This window comes from Pelobates fuscus, chromosome 2 (assembly GCF_036172605.1).
Source record: "Pelobates fuscus isolate aPelFus1 chromosome 2, aPelFus1.pri, whole genome shotgun sequence".
NCBI classification, from domain to species: domain Eukaryota; kingdom Metazoa; phylum Chordata; class Amphibia; order Anura; family Pelobatidae; genus Pelobates; species Pelobates fuscus.
In genome coordinates, this window is record NC_086318.1 from 420,897,333 (window position 1) to 420,920,087 (window position 22,755).

Consider the following 22,755-nt stretch of genomic DNA (forward strand, 5'->3'; position numbering starts at 1 on the left):
GGCTAGACGTCACTCAAAGTGGTACCATTTTTAAAGGGTCCCAGGAAGTATCTGGACAACACAGATTTGGGGACACCTGTCCTGTTTTCTTGGGCTTTGACCCCCAAAACATGCAGCACTCATAGATGCATGAGGCTTTCTGGTCAATTCTGACCATGTCTAGAGTTTTTACACATGTGCACCACAGTTGGCTGGACATCTAACACGATCTTCTGTTTCATGGCTCCTACGCTCCACATGTCACCTGTGTCTGTGTGAGGTACCCCCTATTTCTCTGTATTTAGGGGAGCGTGTATAATGAGCCTACTTTTCTATCTGCAATTATCAAGGGTTGTATCTGATTTCAACTACTGAGAGCAGCCCTTGAATACCGCTTTATGTTCTGTGTGGATTTCTGTATGATCATATTGTGTGTTGATATAGTGCTTTGATCGGAGAGTTGTTGTCTTGCTGCTCGTATATAGTTTGCTCTGGCCATAATCACCTCCGCAACCTCCTCGTGTACAGGTAACATAATGTAGTTTCTAGGCTATTTTTATGTCTTATTACTCAACTAATGACCAAATAAAACAACTTTGTGTCACTTGTTATGTCATTGTATATTTATTTTTCAAAAGAAGAGCAGTCTCCGGTTTTAAAAATTAATCACACAAATGCATCACACAATACATCCTACGTGCATCATAAAAGTAAGTCCTACATAAAAATAAAAAAACACAAAATTATAATTTTAGAGAAAATTACGGCCAGGCATTTTTTTCCATTTATTTTCTCAACAATTAAAATTGGGAAAACACTTTCCACTATTTTTCTCATGATAGTTGTGTCTGGGTATAAAATTGGTTTCTATATTTCTAAGTGTTTTCCTACAAAGACAAATTCTAGTATTCAACATACTATAGCCATGATGTCACTTTAATAATATTTTATGCAAATGCCTGTAATTTATGCATTTATTGTTACATAATAATAATGAATACAGAATGATGCTTTATACTGTTCTGCGACTAACCATCTAATATTGTTGCATTTTAAAATAATTCAGCTAAATACCAGTCTCCCTCAGCACCCCTCCCCCTCCCCCCCCCCCCCCCCCCAAAAAAAAATCCCCCAAATCTTTTTAGTTTACTTTAACATAGTCCTAATTTCAGCTTGTCTCTTAACGGATCATGTGACATATCAGGCGATTCATTCTTTAGAATCAAAAAAAATAATGTAAGGAGTGATGGGGATATTTATGTATGCAAATAATATTGATTGAACACTGAGTTAGCCCAAGGTGACTCATTCATATGTGTGCATATAAACCGCAATGCGTTTTTTTTATTTATTTTATCAAATGTAAAATTCGGAATAATTCATGAACATACAGTTATTCCCCCAATTGTTATAAATATTTTTCTATCTATTTGGCTATAATCTGTATTTCCATCTATCTGGGTATCTATATCATTAAGTGAATATCATTTTAGATTAAACCTTCATGCACACATGCAAGATGTGGTTATATGTAGGAAAAAAAACTGATCTGACACTTTCCTTATGCTTATCTTTGCCCTTTGTACAGTTTTTTCATTTTGTCAGGTAGTTGGAATTTTAATGATTCACAACCGATATTTCATTAACCATGTGTGGGTGATTCAGCGAATGTATGCTGCTGGATTCTCTAATCTATATCACCTACACTGCTGCAATAATTTTTATTTTCCATGAACTACTTGCCTTGTAATACAGAGTTCTTGAAGCCAGTGTTTTAATGATCCTTAGCAAGAAAAACTAAAAATGTGGTACAAAGCTAGAAAAAAGATGAAAGAAAGTCAACCATTTGGGAGGGATTGAGAGCAAGGAACAAAAAGTTATGAAAAATGGTCTGCAGAACAAAAATGTGCAGGAGAAGGGAGTGATGTAGGATATCTAGAATATTGATGGCCAACGTAAGTCAGAGTCCAAACGTCTGGACCTGTTCGTTCAACAATGTAACTCTCTGGAGACTTTAATGAGCCCGCATTCTGTCCTGGCCTGACTTTTTCAATATTATCTCCCAACCTCTCATTATTTCATTGTTCTACTGCTATTGGCCAAATATTTTCCTGTCTGTAAACACAAGCCTTTGTCCCTCAAAGTACCCCGACAGTTTTCTTCTCAAAACTGTCATTTTGTATGAGCTTATAAATGCTAGGAAAATAAATGAGCACACTTAATATCACAATGGAGATTCCAGAACTTTCTGAAGTCTCCAGTATTCTAAACTTTCAAAGCTTCTAACAATAATACATGTATGTTTGTATGTGGAGTACATATACATAAATAGTGCCTTGTATGCTAAATCTTTGGCCCCTTTTTCTACTCTGACACTGCTGTTCGCATTTGAATAATAGAGAGCAAACGTGAGTGCCACCCACCCCGCCATTTTTATAATCCTATTTTGCTGCTTAACCATGAATGCCTTTCTAGGTGGGTATGGTCAATTGCAGAAAAAGACAGCGCTCACTAGTGGACAGACTCTACAAGTGCACAATCCAGGGACTTGGCAAAGGTCTGGTCCAAGTGCAGGTGAACTGCAACAAAAGCATATTTCAACTCTACAAAGGTTTTTATTAAACCTCAACCTTTTATAGGTCTAAAACATTACTCATCATTGCAATAAATATTTTCTTGGACCAAACGTGTTTCTAATCCTTTTATTTGTACATAGCAGGTGCCATTATTCAATCACACATATTGGTGGAATTGTATTGATTTAAACAAATATATATTAAACTGGTAATTGTGGAGAATTGGAAATTTTAGCTCAAAATTGTCTGTTTTTTTCTGACTCAAATGCAAAATCTGGTTTAGTGGATTAGCCTTGTGGTATGCAAAAGCGACATCATAAGTGACTTGCTAACGAAATACAAAAATTATTGGAATAGAAAACGTTTACTACTCTGCAGCGCCACCTGCAGGCAAACTCTATATTTGAACATATGCAATGTTTTCTATGAACAGTCCCATCAATTCACCTGCTTTGTTTTGAAGTATCAACATTTCGAGCTTCATGCTAAAATGTATTTGTTTAAATAAAATAATGTATTACTTGAAAACGAGAGAAATCTCAATGTATCCATCCTGGTAAAATATTTTATAAATAAATACAATTACGTGTTTATAGGAAACCTATTTCTAGGGATCCTGCTAAGTATATTCCACAAGCATCAATGCTTAATAGCACATGATTCTCAGACCGAATAACATAGTTTAACTTTCATATGTCGGTATTCAGTTGTTTTTTGGTTTTTTTCATTTGGTTTTTTTTTTTTTACCGTTGTATTTCACCGTGAAGGGCTGTGTAAGGTACGAGCCACAGGAAATAACCTGGAATTTTGTTTAGACATGTTAAACAATTCACACACACATATTACATTGATCTAAATATACATTATTATCCGTAGCAGCAACAGCAGTATTTTGCTGTTCAAAACATGTTTAGTGATGCTGGCTGATCTGCTTCGAATGATTTGTTTGTGATATATCTTTTGTCATTTGAAAGCTTGTGTGTAGGGCAGCCATTTGTGGATAATGAACTTCAATGCACATCATGCTGATAAATCCAACATGCTGATGAAAAATGTGAGTTTTAGTTACAGAACATGCAAAAATAAAAGCACTTTATCTTAATGTTGGGGTTTTCTTGTGACTATTAGCTAGTTAGCTGGCTGCAAGTACTGTGAGTCGGAGTGATCTAAGTCCTCAAACTCCGGCCCCCAGATGTTGCTGAACTACAACTCCCATGATTCTTTGAATTACTTAGATAGCCAGAGAATCATGGGAGTTGTAGTTCAGCAACATCTGGGGGGCCGGAGTTTGAGGACCCCTGATCTACAGCAATTAATGTACCTCAGATTATGTCTGGAACTCTTTCTTGTCTTGTATACAGCTCCAATAATCTCTCGGGCTGTCTGCATACTGACATTTTTAGCATTTCTCAAATCCTTTTTCCCCCAAACACAATGTAAGGTTGTTTTTTTTCATTATTATTATTTTATTCATTTGTTACCCATGCATCCTGATCAAAGAGCTTCTCTTCTTAATTGCACACAGCTGTAAATGTGGGAATGATCCCAGTTCTTCCAATAAACAGGACTTCACAAGTCAGTATTTTGTCTCCGTCTAACCAGATGTTAAACAAACCAAACCTAATGGGCCTTAAATGTGGATGTTGTTTAGGTTCATCATAACCCCGATTATTGCAGTTTGTTCTGCTCGGTGTCTGCTGATGAAATTGCTTTCATATTCCATTTGTGGGACCAGTCAATCCATACCATTTAATTATATCTTTCTCTTACCCTGGGCGGAATAAAAGCAACGTTTTTGTTGTTGTGGTTTTTTTTAAAGAGAGAGAATGTTTCAGTTGACCGGGAACAGAGTGTTTTGTGGTTAGAGGGGCAAGGCTGCTGAATTCCGAGTTCAAAAGGGTATCGGGTCACTGAAATTCTGTATCTGCTCATTTTAAATTGGTTTCATCAAAGAGCAGCCATAGTGTTTATTTATTTTGTTGTTTGTTTTTCTTCTGTGCTGGCATTACTGTATGTAAATATATTTGTAACTAAATAAGCACACACCTTGTTAAGACAGGTAGGCACATTTCTACCTGTAGCAAGTAATGTCCATATTAAAGATATCGGAGGGCCTGGTTAGCATTGGACAAACCACCTCGTACTTTGATAACCTAGTACTGGATGATGGTAGTTATGGTGTTTTGATGCTTCTTGTATGTCCGTGTAAGGCTCTAATATATAAAACCAGCAATTTGCTCAACCATATATTTAGACACTTACTAATCGGAGCCCCTTTGTAGTTACATTTATACAGACTGTGGCATTTCTGTTAGATAATTTAGGAATACAAAGTATACAATTTGTTAACAGATCTTATCCTATCTGGAATTATATATTTATTTCCTGAAAAAAAATGTTTATGGTACTTGTCGACACTTTAAGTATTTGAGTATTGTTTATTTGTTTTTCTGTTAATGGGTTTAAATCTGAATGTTTTTTTTTTTTACTGCGTTCATTAAGTGTTTTGTGGCTTTTAGCAGCAGTTTAGTTCCAGTGTTGTATTGACCATGTGGATGTATGTGTTGTGAATGCAAGCAACTTAACCATGACGATTACACAATCAACTAGTAAAGTATTGTACAATTACCCTTCCCAATAATTTAGTCAAATCTGTAGTAGAAGAGCCATAATCCTCTTCTGTGCCCTTCCCGTGTCCAGCCATATCTCCTACGTGAGCAAAAAGGGCCGTGCAGAATCTGCATTCCATATTGTAACTAATCTGGTTTCATTTGCAGTATTTTTTTATTCAATGATGATTTTATTTTATTTTTATTTTTTTACTTGTAGATATGCAGAACCTGGAGAAGTTATTGAAGGATGCAGTGGTAAATGGCCAACCTCGCACTCACAGAGCCTGGAGGAAAATCCTTATACTTGTTGAGGGAATTTACAGGTAAATGGCACCTTTTTAATCTTCTGAGAAATAAGGGACCAAATGAAATGGAGATTTCCTTTTATCGTGTTTACATTTTATAATGGACCTGTTCCTTTTCTGTTAGTACTCACTTCTTTTTAACTTGCCCCAGCAAAATATTTTGAAGCTTTTGTTTAGCAAAGACAAGAATAGAACAACATATGTCATGCTCCCACCTGGGTCATAGGTGCCGCCATACTTCCAATATCTCCTCCACATCCATGTATGCACATCATGAATTGTTACATTATTTTTCAGGTGTTGGGACCATGTGTCAAATTTGGAATTTGCATAATGTGCCAGGCTGTGCCAGTGCATACGTTTTAAAGCAGATTAAGTTGTGTTTTTTTTTTTTTTGTTTTTTTATTATTAATTCATTTCATGTTAAACATAAGCTTTGAATTAAATGTAATTATACCAGGAGGAATATAAAATGCCCAAAGATCCCATACATTTCCATTGGATGACCTATTCCTATTATCTTATAAAGATGCCTACTGTCACAATTATTCTAGTGTCTTACATACGAGATATTATTAAATATTACTGCAGTTGTATATGATCTTGTTTGGGTACTGATATAATTATTTCAGAGGTTTCTGGTAGAATAGTGGTATAGCAAATCAAAAACTGCAAATACTTCCAAACAGTGCGTTTACCTTTTAACTAGTTATGGTCGACATGTCGATGTTGTGCATTTAATGCCCACATAAAAGGATTGCAGTTAACTGAAGGAGGAATTCTTGACTATTTTTCTTGTTGGTAGCATAATGGTGACCTAAACAGTAGACATTTCACCTACATTTCAGTAAGGCTTTTGACACTGTTCCACATAGAAGACTTCTCAGTAGTCTTCGACGGTGGCGCCGGCCCTCTATGGAACCACCATAAATGACCCTCTGAATAATTCTGCGTCACGGCTCATCTTCCTAAAATATTCTTATTTTTCCACTCTGTTCTTCACTGGCATCATCAAGATTAAAATATATATGTTAATCATTTTGCATTTCTACACCAATTACTAAAGATTCTCATCAAAACGCTGGGGTTCCCAAACACATGAACACCACTTTCTCCCCATTTATAACCATTCTTTTTAACACTCTTTTAAAACCTCTTTAATCAAACTCAAAAGTCATTTTACTGACACCGCTCTTACATATTCAATATATGTACACTCTAGCAAACTAAATATATTTTTTTCTTCCTTGACTTGTGATCTGAAAATCTGTACCTTGTATCTCCACTGTCTCATACCTCTTAATTTGTCAGTGCTGTTTATGGTACAGTTTTGATTGGACTTCTAACGAGACTTGCTCATAAAGCATTTGACATGGTACACAGAGTATTAGCAACTCCAAGAATCTGGAAATGCTACATTAATTTACATCTGCCTTACTAAATAATATAAATATATATCTACGGATCTAAAATTCTATAACGTTCTTTCTCCTGAAGCCTGTGACTGGGAAAATATTGATGTACTAATTCAATTTTCTTAATATGTAACCTGATCTCTGATTAAGCAGAGGGCACAGGAAAGAGCTTGGTTTGATTAATAAACAAATGTCATTGACGTGAGCCGTAACAGATTTTCTCAGGAGTTATCCTGCACATCTTGAATCAATACAAATCCAGTTTCACCTAGGCAAACACACGTTTCAGGCACACTCTATCTCCCTGTTGGGTCCTACTGACATTTTACATACCCTTTTTTTTATTTTTTTTGCGTCCATGGTATCCAGTCTTCTAATGTGTGTATTATCTGCGGCAGACAAAAAGCACGGCTGGTCTTTATCTAAACACCTGCCACTCATTGCTAGAGGAACAGTACCCAAGAGCTGCTGGTTCTGAGCAGTCTCTGCTTTACTTCTTTCTCTGTAATCAGATTAAACACTAACTAAACATTTCATTTTCAACAACAGAGAGAAATGAAATGTTTCCAATGTCTTTGATCACAAGAAAGATGGAGGACCACCAACATGTTAATGTGCAATATCCCTGTCTGTTGTGTGAGACACAGATTACAGGGCGACTGGTGGTTTTCTTAGTTCTTCTGATCACTGTGTAACGTACATGTCCCATCTCCTATCCAACGTTAACCGTTTCTGTATGTTCTGTAATTATCATTCTGGTTACATAGTGGAACGGTGAGAGGTGGTTGGCGTGACTTTCCTCGCCAGGTGTATTATTAAACGCCGTGCTGCTTTTAGTCCAATTCTAAAGAAAAGTAATGTAGATGTTAACGTAACTTTAACCATCGTTAAAAAAAGGGCTTTTAACAAGGGCACGGTAATGGATAAAATGGGAAGTTGTGTTAAAAGGGGCTTGGTGTGGGTATGTTTTTAGGGATTTAGGTGGTATCTGTTTGAAAGGTGCTGTGTACCTTAACTCTGTCATGATTCTCAGACATGCAAAACGTCAAGTCCCACCTTAATCCTAAACATACCTGATCTCAAATCTCTTAACCCACAGCACACAGAGTGTGACATAATTCTGCGTGGATAGAAAAAAAACTAAAGTTTAATCATTTATGCCGAGATTAAAGGATTTATTATACATTAGCTGCAGTTAGTATGCTGTGTTAGTTATTTGTTAGGAGTGGTTTTGTTTTGTTTTTGTTTAGGAATATTTTTTTCTAAACAAGACCACTCAATCTATCCCTCCCTTCCAAACTGCAGTGCTTCTCTTGTGCTCCAATAATTCATACGTATACTCTGGAGTCAGTGGAAGCTGGTAAAGTTTAAAGGTTTTCAATCTCCGACTTGTTGGGCTCTGCTTATAAACCCCATGAGATGTCATGCTTTGTTTAAAACCAGCTCAATCTGTAGTCAACAACAAATGGGGAGAATGGAAACTGCAGATATAATCATGGCAGACTCCTATTTTTGAGAACACACTTATCAGTAATCTATGCCGATAGATTTATTTATTATTTTGTTTGTTTCCAACCAAAACTGTGGACCAGACTTCACTGCCAGGGGTGTTTCTAAGTGGCAAAAATACCAGGGGCTACGGCCCGAAGGCAACTTGTAGGCCCCATCCCACACATATTGAATTCCTGTCTAACCCTAAACCCCAACATGTTATACGAAACACATTTTGTCTTTAATAATAGCTCACTGAAGCTGCAAAAATTTAAAGGCAATCGGTAGCATAAGTAGCATGGCTTCCAAATTCCTTTATAAACCCAGCAGCAAAATAAGAAAACGAAATAATAAAATAAAACACTAATGCATCATGCAGCTTTCTCCTTGTCTGGGAAAAAAATGGCATGCAAATAAAATTAAAAATAAATACATACAAAATCATTTCCACCTTCCTTATTCTATGGTATGGCTCTTCGCAATGTCTAACACAGTATAAGTAAAATTAGTCTTTAGCATATCTAAGTGTAATTTAATGTCAAAACCAGGGCTGTCTTTATCCTGTAATTTCAGTTAATCCAGGGTAATTTGAGTTAATACCCTTTAAAAATAACTATGGTATGATTAGTATTATTGTTGACATTGATACACTCTCAACTACTCTATCCCTACCATCGAAATTTGATTTATTTTTAAATGGTTTTTATAAAACAAAAAATAATTAAAGAGAAAAAAGTGTTATAAATTTATATCGGCACTCTTTCTGACTAAACCAGTTTCATAGGATATGTTAAATGGGATAAATATGGAGATACCAAACAATTGGTTTGTTATTTAAAAGTTACCTTTCCCTCTTTTGTCTTCTCGTTGTAAAGATGTAATGTTTTATGTGTGACGGCAGATAAGAACCATTTGGCCCATCTAGTCTGCCCAATTTTCTAAATACTTTCATTAGTCCCTGGCCTTATCTTATAGTTAGGATAGCCTTATGCCTATCCCACGCATGCTTAAACTCCTTTACTGTGTTAACCTCTACCACTTCAGCTGGAAGGCTATTCCATGCATCCACTACCCTCTCAGTAAAGTAATACTTCCTGATATTATTTTTAAACCTTTGTCCCTCTAATTTAAGACTATGTCCTCTTGTTGTGGTAGTTTTTCTTCTTTTAAATAAAGTCTCCTCCTTTACTGTGTTGATTCCCTTTATGTATTTAAATGTTTCTATCATATCCCCCTGTCTCGTCCTTCCTCCAAGCTATACATGATAAGATCCTTTAACCTTTCCTGGTAAGTTTTATCCTGCAATCCATGAACCAGTGTAGTGGCCCTTCTCTGAACTCTCTCTAAAATATTCATATATTAATTGGTTCTTGCTTTGGACACATATGTAGGTATGTGTGCATATGTGTTGTTGTTTTTTGTATGGTTTAAAAAAATAAAAAGTACCGTATATACTCGAGTATAAGCCGAGTTTTTCAGCACATTTTTTGTACTGAAAAACCCCAACTCGGCTTATACTCGAGTCAATGTTTGTATTATGGCAATTTGCATTGCCATAATACAGACTGGGGGCCGTGGGGGCTGCAGAGCGGTTACTTACCTCTCTTGCAGCTCCTGTCAGCTCCCTTCTCCTCCGCGCCGGTCCGTTCAGCACCTCGGTCAGCTCCCAGTGTAAGTCTCGCGAGAGCCGCGGGGTCATAGTGCGGCTCTCGCGAGACTTAGTGTGAGCTGGCAGAGGGAGCTGCCCGGACCGGCGCGGAGGAGAAGGGAGCTGCAAGAGAGGTAAGTGCTCTCTGACAACCCCCTCCCCCCCCCATTGAACTGCCAATGCCACTGGACCACCAGGGAAGGAGAGCCCCCCTCCCTGCCATGTATCAAGCAGGGAGGGGGGACGGAAAATAAATAAATAAAATAGTAATAATTAAATAAAAAAAAATAATAAAAAAAAATTATTAAAATAATAAAAAAAAATTATTAAAATAATAAAAAAAAATAATAATAAAATTGCCCACCCCCCACCAAGGCTCAGCTACACACACACACACACACACTGCACTCATACACACACACACTGCACTCATACACACACACTGCACTCATACACACACACACTGCACTCATACACACACACACTGCACTCATACACACTGTCAGACCTTCCGGCATCCGTACTCCGGGGACTTCCGGGTAGACGGAGCGCGGCCACTCCCCCTCCTCTGACGCGGTTACTCCCAGGATACAAAGGGAGACCGCGGCAACACCTCAGTGCTGGATCAATTTGAAAGCCTCCCGCGAAAACTTCAAACTAAGTGTATCTGTGTTTACCTCTACTGTGTATCGGACCCGGACTGTTATCGTTTACCTGCCTTCTCCTCTCCTCGACCACGGACTTGCCTTTGGATACTCTTTTGTCTGCAGCAACCTTAATCCTCTCTGAGAAACATCTCTCATCAAACCGGATTACCACCCCTACAAAGCTAAGTAGAACTCTTCTGCCTAAACAGGAGTATTGATATCCTGCATCTCTGCTTACCTTCTTTTGCTTCAACCTAACTAATTGTTCTGCTGCCATTTAACAATTCTACATTGGAATCTCATCTCTGTTCAGACTAATAATTGTCTCAACCTAATCTTCTCTGCAAATCCTGCTGCTGCTTAATTTTCTGACAAGGAATTAAAGAGACAGCTCAACTTGAATTTTACTTTATTTCAATTATAACAATTTAATAAACAAATTCAGTTATCTACAGTTGTGATCCATATTGTCAATAAGTGACCATTACACACACACACACTGCACTCATACACACACACACTGCACTCATACACACACACACTGCACTCATACACACACACACTGCACTCATACACACACACACTGCACTCATACACACACACACTGCACTCATACACACACACACTGCACTCATACACACACTGCACTTATATACACACACTGCACTCATATACACACACTGCACTCACATACACACACACACTGCATTCATACACACACACACTGCACTCATACACACACACTGCACTCATACACACACACTGCACTCATACACACACACTGCACTCATACACACACACACTGCACTCATACACACACACACTGCACTCATACACACACACACTGCACTCATACACACACACACTGCACTCATACACACACACACTGCACTCATACACACACACACTGCACTCATACACACACACACTGCACTCATACACACACACACTGCACTCATACACACACACACTGCACTCATACACACACACACTGCACTCATACACACACACACTGCATTCATACACACACACACTGCATTCATACATACACACACTGCATTCATACATACACACACACTGCGCTCATACACACACACACACACTGCGCTCATACACACACTGCGCTCATACACACACTGCGCTCATACACACACTGCATTCATATACACACACTGTAAATAAATATTCAATTAATATAAATTTTTTTAGGATCTAATTTTATTTAGAAATGTACCAGTAGCTGCTGCATTTCTCACCCTAGTCTTATACTTGAGTCAATAAGTTTTCCCATTTTTGGGGGGTAAAATTAGGGGCCTCGGCTTATATTCGGGTCGGCTTATACTCTAGTATATACGGTAAATGGGAAAGACGTTAAATTGATTATAAAATGTGTACATTTTGGCATAGTAGTAAGGGAAAAATGCCCTAGTGCAATAAGAGTTGATTTTTTTTTGCAAGTTGTGAGAATTGCGCTATAGACATACAGGACACACCTGCTAACCAACCCATTGCTCTTGTTGAGCACTATGTATGTCCTGAATCCTGTATATTTACTGTATATAAGGAATGACATACAGTGCATCACACAATGTAGAAAAACACAAGTAAAATGACCCCTAATATCTGCTCCAAAACTGGTTCAATTGCCAGCTGCCCTTCTGGTTCCATTCTGCGGCTCTCCCACAGAACTCTACCAATCATAGTTTGTTCTATTGCATTAATTATTCAACTGTTTTGATATTAAACTATATGTTAAAGGACCACTATAGTGCCAGGAAAACAAACTTGTTTTCCTGGCTCTATATGGACTTTGGGTCCCCCCCACCCTCTGGGTCCCACTCTCGCCGGGCTGAAGGGGGAGGAATGGGTTAAATTCTTACCTTTCTCCAGCGCCGGGCTCCCTTGGCGCTGGGGACTCTCCTCCCTCTTCCGACATCATCCGCTGAATGTGCATGCGTGGCAAGAGCCGCGCACACATTCAGTCAGTCCATAGGAAAGCATTTCCTATGGACGCTGGCGTCTTCTCACTGTGTGTGTGTGTGTGTGTGTGTGTGTATAATGTTTTGATTTTCCTATTTTGGGGGGGGTTCAGTCAAATGATAGAGACTATATACGCAATACTATAAAGTATAGCCGGTGGTGCCCTTGTAATTGTTGAAGAATGAAAAATGTTTCTATAATCACCATAGTGCAAACATAAATAAATAATTTAAAGCTTGACAAATTATTCCTGGAATGGTCTGCAAATGCAAGAATGTTCTTCCTACAATAATACATCTGATAGTCATAATGCCATTTTTATTTTGTGTGTTTATTCTAAATGAATACAGATAAATGAAATAGCATGTCGAAATGCCAAGATCTGATGCAAGGCTGTCTGCAACAGGAACCAGGAGAATGTTCCCATTTCCAAAAATATATATATTTTTTTTTTATCAATATGTATCATTCAAAATCAACCATTAGCAAGATGGTATTATGGGAGACAATTTGAAAGAGTCTCGTAATATTTGCATATTCAGTTTTTGTTGTGTCTTATTTATTTATTTTTCCTTTTTTTTTTTTTTTTTTGTCCTTCATTCACTGGGGTAGAATATAATGTGAATGATTAAACACTTTGCTTTGATCTGCCAGTGCAGTAAGAATTTGAGTTTTAAACAGAACCAGACCACTTAGATCAGACCTTTTTAATTCAGACCACATTGAGGCTGTGTTTATGTAGGTGATAAATACTTTTGAAGACAAGTATTAGGGAGTGGGAACGATATTAAGATTTGTTGAACATATTGTAGAGTCTACATTATATCTATTATTTGTATTAATTGTGTTTTCTGTTTTTTCGGTTTTCAGCATGGAAGGGTCCATGGCCCGTCTTCCAGAAATTGTTGCCTTAAAGAAGAAGTATAAGGCTTATCTATATTTGGATGAAGCTCACAGTATTGGCGCAGTGGGACCGACAGGTCGAGGAGTAATTGAATATTTTGGCATAGACCCCACGGACGTAGACGTGCTCATGGGCACATTTACGAAATGCTTTGGTGCTGTCGGAGGGTACATTGCTGGGACACGGGTAATGTCATGTTCAAGAATAAATATTGGCTATTGGGGAAATGGAAGTTGATTCTTGTCGATGTTAATGTGGGAAGAGGTGGCACATTGACATTTTGGTCTCTGAATACAGACCCATATGATCAAGCTTTTCTGATGATGAAACTTAAACAAATTGATTTAAAGGGACAATATAGTCACCAAAACAACTTTGTGTTAAGGAAGCAGTTTTGGTGTACAGATCATGCCCCTGCAGTCTCACTGGTCAAATCACTGCTATTTGGGAGTTAAATCACTTTGTTTATAAAGTTCTTGTCACACCTCCCTGCATGTGACTTGCACAGCCTTCATAAACACTTCCTGTAAAGGAACCTAGATAATCTAGGCTCCTTTATTGCATAGTCTGTTTAACCTAGAATTTCTTATCTTCCTCTCTGTTAATAGCCTTCTAGAACCTGTGTGTAATTAAAGTTCAATTTACAGGAGATGAAAACTTCTAAAGCGATATTTGATGTAAAATGAAACCATTTTTTTTTTCAAGCTGACTGTGTATGAGTCACTGGCAGCAGAGGCATGGCTAGGGCTGCATAAACAGAAACAAAAGTGAGTTACCTCCTAAAGGGCAGTGAGACTGAAGGTTTATGATCTATACCAACACTGCTTTATTAAGCTAAAGTTGTTTTAATGCCTAGGGTGTCCCTTTTAATAAGACCTAGGAAACCAAGACAAGTTTAGTAATGTACCATATTGAAAAGTTTATTTGAAGGGAGCAATTTCTGAAAACTACTCTCCAAACCGCTTACTTCAGTATTGCCTACACTAAATAGCGGGGAGTTATTTATTTTTTTTATGCCAACTAGGTTTGCAGTAATACAGCTTTTGCTACAGGAAGCTCTGCTTTTTTTTTAGAGAGAGAGAGACCATACAGGGAGCTGGAATTAAGGAATAAAATACTATGAATGATAACTTTTGAAGCCAAAGTATCCGTTGGCGTCAGAGCATTGCCACGGGTTAACACATGCAATGGGTGCACTGGGCTGGTAAGGAAGATGCATGATGTCCCTCCCCATTAAGGGGTACAGCATCCTCTGTATAGACTGGTTGGCTGGGGCGCCTGTGCTGCCTTAAAGGGACACTATAGTCACCTGAACAACTTTAGCTTAATGAAGCAGTTTTGGTGTATAGAACATGCCCCTGCAGCCTCACTGCTCAATCCTCTGCCATTTAGGAGTTAAATCCCTTTGTTTATGAACCCTAGTCACACCTCCCTGCATGTGACTTGCACAGCCTTCCATAAACACTTCCTGTAAAGGGAGCCCTGTTTATGCTTTCTTTATTGCAAGTTCTGTCTAATTAAGATTTTCTTATCCCCTGCTATGTTAAAGCTTGCTAGACCCTGCAAGAGCCTCCTGTATGTGATTAAAGTTCAATTTAGAGATTGAGATACAATTATTTAAGGTAAATTACATCTGTTTGAAAGTGAAACCAGTTTTTTTTTTTAATGCAGGCTCTGTCAATCATAGCCAGGGGAGGTGTGGCTAGGGCTGCATAAACAGAAACAAAGTGATTTAACTCCTAAATGACAGTGAATTGAGCAGTGAAATTGCAGGGGAATGATTTATACACTAAAACTGCTTTATTTAGCTAAAGTAATTTAGGTGACTATAGTGTTCCTTTAAGGTAAAACTGCCCTCTTGGTGTCACACCTCAGATTGTGTTACCCATGCGTTCCGCTCCCCCAGAGTAACGACAGTGGCATTAAATAGAATTGTAAATGAATATAAACCATAAAAATCTTTCATTTGTCTCTCCGCTCTTTCCATTTCCAGGAACTCGTGGCCACTTTAAAATCACATTCACACAGCTCTGTGTATGCAGCATCCATGTCTCCACCTGTGACCGAGCACATCATCAAAGTAATGAAATGTATTATGGGATGTGACGGGACACTTATCGGTAAGATTATTTTAAAATATAGGAGTTTTTATTTATTTTTCTTCCTTAATGTTTGGGGTTAACGGGATTTATTTATTTTTAAACTTAAGATCTGTAGATTGCTAAATGCCAATACTTGCATGTTGACTCCCTTAAGTGTCCCAGGAAGAAGGCCCTGTGGGCATATTTTATGTAGATGGTGCATATTGTGGTCAATTCTTGGATAATGTGATTGCTCAGATAATAAAAACATGACCAGTATGACATCTTATAGTATTTGTAATGCCTTGTGAAGTTGAAATTTGTCATTAAGAAAAAGAACACACCGGTCTGTGCATCACAATATACATCTTTTTTTTATTTGAATCGCCAACATATACCACAGCGCTGAGCTCCAGGGTAATTAAGAAAAGGGGGGGTTTGTGGATCTGTAGATGCCGTGTGCTTCATCGCTGTTTGTTATTTTGGCTGTATTTTATATTACCAGTCTCTGCATAAGTGACCGTTGCTAAACTTGTAGGTACTGGTATGCATCTGCACTGATGAAAGCCTGTGATTGCGAATGTCTTTTATATTTTGGATCAATTTCCAAACGATGAAGGTATTAATTATGTGTGTTTATAAACTATATCTTAACCATGCACTGTAGATTATCTACATATAATAAGGTAATTAAAGAAAAACAAACTATGCACAGCAACTCTGAAATGGATTTCTACCATTCGCTGAGCCCCATACACACGCTCTTTTTGTATTAACAGGATTCTTTATGTATAGTTTTCAATAAACACTCCAAGCACCGTAATCACTACATACAGTGGTTATGGTGCAAGATGTGCCCTGGCACACGCACCCTCGGTGCAAAGAGACAAATCATATTAAAATGGTATGACTTCTTGCCTGGAGTGTTCTGGTCACTACTCCCCACCTACACTGCCATTGCCAGAGAGCCAGAAGGTTCCTTATTAAGAATACATAGATCAGCTGACATTCTCATATTGCAGGGCTGGGCTCTAGAGAGCTAACCAAAGTGCCTAATTGGGAACCTCCAGATTTCTGGGGATGGCATCATGGCCGTGGAGGCTGAAAGTGGCACCCGGTGAATTCCAGATAAGAAGTAAAATCTTTCCAAAAAAGATTTGACTCCTTACAATGGTACAGGGCATTCTTGGCACCATAACCACTACATCGAGCTGAAGTAGTTATGGTGCTTGGAGTGTTCTTTTAATTCTATTGCAAGGGTTACAGAGTGAATTAAACAATGATCAGTTTTAACCTATTGAGGGTTTTCAGCAAAGCTGTAGTTTTGGTTTACAGCTGATTTTTTTTAATTTTATTTTTTTATTGTATTACGCTAAGCCTTACTAATAGTTGTTCGGAGAATACAAAGTATGCAAATAAGAAAAGTCTGAAATTTAAAGATGTGCAAAACATTGCTGCCTCTCGCATGTATTTTTAATATATGATGTCATGCACTCAATTATTTAGTATGTCCGGTTTTACACCGTGACACAAAAAAATCTCCCCCCCCAGGCACACAAAAAAAGTGCGTGATTTATTTTGTATTTGTCAGTAAGAAGGAACACTCGTCAGATTTTAACACATTTTAGCAGACAGTAGCAAGTGCTACTGCTTTTTTGAATTAACCGATGTGTGTTTTAAAATAGTGACTGTTTCAATGTCTGGACTTAAATACGGTCTTGTTTTAAACAAGAATGCAAAACATCTGTTCCCTGCAGCCTCAGGCTGGTGCTGATTTGTTAGTGGTGACCGAAACTGGGCTTCTGATTTGCTTTAAAAATAAATACAAATAAAACAAAACCCACCCATTTACGTCCGCATTGCTGTGGTCTAAATGCAGAGGTGTAGATGCAATATAAGCTCCGCATGTGATATTACTTGGTTATTAAACAAGGTTGCAACATTCTAGAGCCCTCTGCAGCATAGTGCAGGGACTGACAACTGTTTGAAAAGTTAAGCTGCTAGTAAAACTAATGTAAGAAGCCAGGAAATCTCTTCTATATTTTTCTTCTTTATATTTTGATTTATAAACTGTACATGGATTTAGCATCCCTGTACAGTTTGGATACAAAAGATTGTAGGTTCTATAGTAGTGTGCACCTTGATGTTTCGATATAACACTTGTATTCTGTGGTCAGTTTGCAATCATTCCATTTCTAGTGAATAACTCCCTAATACTTTAGGAGTAAGCTAGTGTTTTAAAAATTATGCTACGCAAAAGTGTATCCGTGTCACACACATCACAGAGACGAAGCGGGTAGGGACGGAGGAACAAGGCTATCTAGGTACACGTTACCGGCGTACTTGATTAATACGTAGTATCTTAAAACTGGAAATTACGCTATTAATAGGCAACCTGTAAATCTCCAATAAGGATTACAGCAGGGGAACAGTATGGCTACATAAGGATTAGAGTATTCAAACGGAATGGCTGTAATTCTCAGGAAAACTACAGTGAAATGTTTACTTGCCCCGTCATGTTGGGAAAACTGTGTAGAATGTTTGAACATTGGGAGATTTTCTGTCGTGAAGGGCGCGCTATATTTGATTTTTTCTTTCTTTCTTTTTTTTATTTTACACCGAGTGCAAAAGCCACTTCGCCCCCTCCCTCAACCCCAACGCTACGCCACTGCTTGTGCCCATAATTTGCACACAAACAAAAACATGATACTGTAGCTTGAAATGTAAAAATGATACAAGTTTCAAATTTTTTATGATCAGTTTCAAACTGGACTTTTATTGCGCTATAATGATTATAACTGCTGAGAATACTGGAGGTCTGCACTGAGACAAATGCTCCAAAATATGCAGTAATCGCTGTTATCCAAACAAATCCGTATAAACCGCTGAGAATTTGAAGTAGATAAAGAGCACACAGTGATGTTATAAAGTATTCAAAACACCATGGAATTAAAATAGATACAGAAAAGTCATTAAAATCAACCGAAGAGAAGAAACAGATAAAATTACCAGCATTCCTGTCCGTGTAAACTGGTTTGACTATCTTTCAGGATCTGTTGCTACTGTGTCAGATAAAAGGAATCCGTAAACGTTTTATGTCATAAATAATTTCATGTATGAACGTGTTTGATGGGTTTCCCACCGTTTTTATGCTCAAAATCATGTATTTTGAGAAAGTGGCTACGTCTAGCTTTAGACTTCTTTTAAGTAACACTAAAGAGTTGTTATTATTATTATTATTATGTTTATATAGCTTACAGTAGTGATGGTGCGCAACAACAAAAATCGTATTCACTATGGACATCTAATAGAGAGTGAAAGTAACCCTGTGTACATGAAATGAGGTGTTTACAGAGTGGAAATATTATAAATAATTGCAACACAAACAGTGGTTGTGGACAAGGCACAATCTGTAGGTATACTTGCAAACATGGAAATCACTCTGATACCTATTAAGGAGACAAAAACAGAAATAGAGCTCCTAGTGCAGCATAGTAATTCACTTATAAATATATAAAATTAAGCAAACCGAGGTGCCCTTTTGGTGTTACACTCACAAGATTGGAGCGGTAAAAGCACCACTCGTTGCTATAGCACTCAGGGAGGATCAGCCCCTAGAGTGCATGGGATCCATGGAAAGGAAGCTTGCAATCCGGATCTCAGGTAAGTATACTTTATTAATAGCAATTTAAAAACAGCAAAACTTGTTGTGGAGGTAGTTAGTCCGCTCACCAGCCTCAGGAAACCACAAAGAAAGTTCCCTCGGCACTGCTAACCTATCCACCTCCAATTTTTATTTAAAAATACATAATTTTTTTATTGAATGCATCTGCGAATACGAATCTATTATGATGCACTATACCCTCCTAAATTAACACCGTAGAGGAAATATACACGTTTGGGAAACAGTATGGTTCTAAAAAAAATAAGTGGTGTGATTTTCTGAATTACAATCTCATAAGAATGGATATTGGTGAATGATACAGTGTAGCTGTTTGAAGTAGTTATAGTTTGAATCTAAATACATTTGGTGCATAAACTAGTTACATGATGTGTTTATCTTTGCTGGATATAAAGTAGATTTTTGGCTGATGGAATATAGACCGAGAAGAATAAACACTGCGTATCCTTATATGGTATTACATTTAACAGACCTAGATGTTTCTTTTCATAATTTATACGGGAATGGTTTGTCCTTGTAGGTTGGTTTTAATAGGCATATTTAATAAATCCGGACAATGCAACTGGCCAAATAAAACCACTAATAGTGTGTGTAATGCTCATCCATAAAGTATTTGTTAAAGTTATTTTCCAGTAGAGGGCAGTGTTCACCAGTTGCTTGCTTGCTGCTACCTTGTAGACCCTAAAAATCTATTTTCTGAAGTTTTAAGTTCCCAGTTTCTTTCCTTATGTGTAAGCACTTCAACGTACCTCTTGCATACATTTATGTGTAGAATCACACATTGAAATCCCATCTAAATGTATACCGGCAAATTCCAGTACTTTAAAGGTTGGATATTAAACATGCGTCTTTATTACGCATAGCTTGTTATAAAGAGGTGGATGTTACAATACTGATTCTTATAGATGCATACAGCTATAGCTTGTTATAAAGAGGTGGATGTCACAATACTGATTCTTATAGATGCATACAGCTATAGCTTGTTATAAAGAGGTGGATGTCACAATACTGATTATTATAGATGCATACAGCTATAGCATGTTATAAAGAGGTGGATGTTACAATACTGATTATTATAGATGCATACAGCTATAGCTTGTTATAAAGAGGTGGATGTTACAATACTGATTATTATAGATGCATACAGCTATAGCTTGTTATAAAGAGGTGGATGTTACAATACTGATTCTTATAGATGCATACAGCTATAGCTTGTTATAAAGAGGTGGATGTCACAATACTGATTCTTATAGATGCATACAGCTATAGCATGTTATAAAGAGGTGGATGTCACAATACTGATTCTTATAGATGCATACAGCTATAGCATGTTATAAAGAGGTGGATGTTACAATACTGATTATTATAGATGCATACAGCTATAGCTTGTTATAAAGAGGTGGATGTTACAATACTGATTCTTATAGATGCATACAGCTATAGCTTGTTATAAAGAGGTGGATGTCACAATACTGATTCTTATAGATGCATACAGCTATAGCTTGTTATAAAGAGGTGGATGTCACAATACTGATTCTTATAGATGCATACAGCTATAGCTTGTTATAAAGAGGTGGATGTTACAATACTGATTCTTATAGATGCATACAGCTATAGCTTGTTATAAAGAGGTGGATGTTACAATACTGATTCTTATAGATGCATACAGCTATAGCATGTTAGGCAGCACAACAGTAGCCACCCTCAGTCACTCCAACTGTCCTGGCAGTTTGATTGACACTGCATAGCTTCTGGAGCAATAGACCTATCCCTAGCATAGTGCACCAGCATTGTCTAGAACTACCTGTATTTCAGCATGTCTGTCCTCTTAGTTTCCATTTCTTTAACTTGAAGGAAGAAAAGGGTTCACATTGAAATGTCTTTAAACTAAACTACCGGTATATTCAGAAAGTTTTTTTTAGTCCTTTTGTGAATGCGACTTCATAAGGTAGTGGTGTTTTTCTTTCCATTCACACACACTCATCCTCTGACACAACATTCACCAAAAAAACATTCTTATCTATGAGATCCAGAAAATTAAACAGGAAATTCTAGAAAGGTTAATTTAGTTACTACAATATTACTTCTATAATTAACTAGGTGTGCTGAATGCAAAGTACATGTAAAACATTGACCAGAAGAGGCTGTTCAAACACACATGTGGAGCACCCACCTCTTGTCCACCCACTTATCGCCTCTGTTCTTCGTTGATTTACCCTACTGGGGACACTGACCTCCTCTATGATGCCAACACACTGGCTTCCTTGCCAGCGCCCAAATCGAAGTGATGACTGTTCCTATACTAACTAGCCAGCGCTAGCAGTGCGAGCTAGGGAGTTACCATAGCAACCACCGTACATGCACTGTGGTTGTTATGGTGGTGAGCAGAGGGATCTCCTGTGGGAGGACTTGTTTGCTCTCCCCGTATCTCAATTCCTCCGCATTTAGTGGCTGCTGAGGAATTGACACACGTTTGTAAATAGGTGTTACTTCCAGTTTATACATCTGCTAGCAAAACTGCCAGCACAATGTATAGATGGATTTTGAAGCTCAGAGCTGAGGTAATTTAACTCATGACAGGGTCCCTTTAAACATCTTGGGAAATGTAATTCAGAAACATCTGAACTGCCACTGTTGGTCAAAACTGCCTTATCTAATGGATGGCAAAACTGCCTTATCCAATGGATGGCAAAACGGCCTTATCCAATGGATGGCAAAACGGCCTTATCCAATGGATGGCAAAACGGCCTTATCCAATGGATGGCAAAACTGCCTTATCCAATGGATGGCAAAACTGCCTTATCCAATGGATGGCAAAACTGCCTTATCCAATGGATGGCAAAACTGCCTTATCCAATGGATGGCAAAACTGCCTTATCCAATGGATGGCAAAACTGCCTTATCCAATGGATGGCAAAACTGCCTTATCCAATGGATGGCAAAACTGCCTTATCCAATGGATGCCTTGGACAACAGGTTGTGCAACCTTCTGTCTTGTTGGCAATATTGCGTTTCTTTTATTATTATTATTTATTTATAAATCCACAGCTGGCAGCCTGTGATCAGTTTGAGAAACACAAAAGAGAAAACTTTGCTTTAAATGCTTTCTGACCATTGGCATTTCAGAAGTACGTAATCTATTCCAGATGGCATACAATATGTGCTGGCTGGGTTTCTGCTGAAGATCTGACATACTCCGTGATTAATCACCTGTTCGTGGCAAGACACATATCCCAAAACCTGTTGCAGGAGAGTAGCTTGCTGCCAGAGTTAGAACCTTTTTGATGTTCATTTAAACTTGACTTCCATGTACTTTTTTATTTTTTATTTTTATACCAATTCTTGGACACATTCTTGTGCAATAATAGCAAAAAGAACATGCCTAAAATAAAATTCTACATATATTTTAAAGACATGAACATTTTAAGGGCTTGC

The 22,755-nt window shown here is 37.8% G+C and overlaps 1 protein-coding gene across 1 annotated transcript in view; it reads left to right on the forward strand.

Annotated features, from left to right (window-relative positions):
* SPTLC3 (serine palmitoyltransferase long chain base subunit 3) overlaps nt 1-22,755 on the forward strand; it is a 138,857-nt gene that overhangs the window by 34,998 nt on the left and 81,104 nt on the right. Inside the window, exons 7-9 of the mRNA XM_063444035.1 lie at nt 5,385-5,490; nt 13,524-13,743; nt 15,551-15,677. Coding sequence (XP_063300105.1) covers nt 5,385-5,490; nt 13,524-13,743; nt 15,551-15,677 — 453 coding nt within the window. The remainder of the gene's footprint in view (nt 1-5,384; nt 5,491-13,523; nt 13,744-15,550; nt 15,678-22,755) is intronic.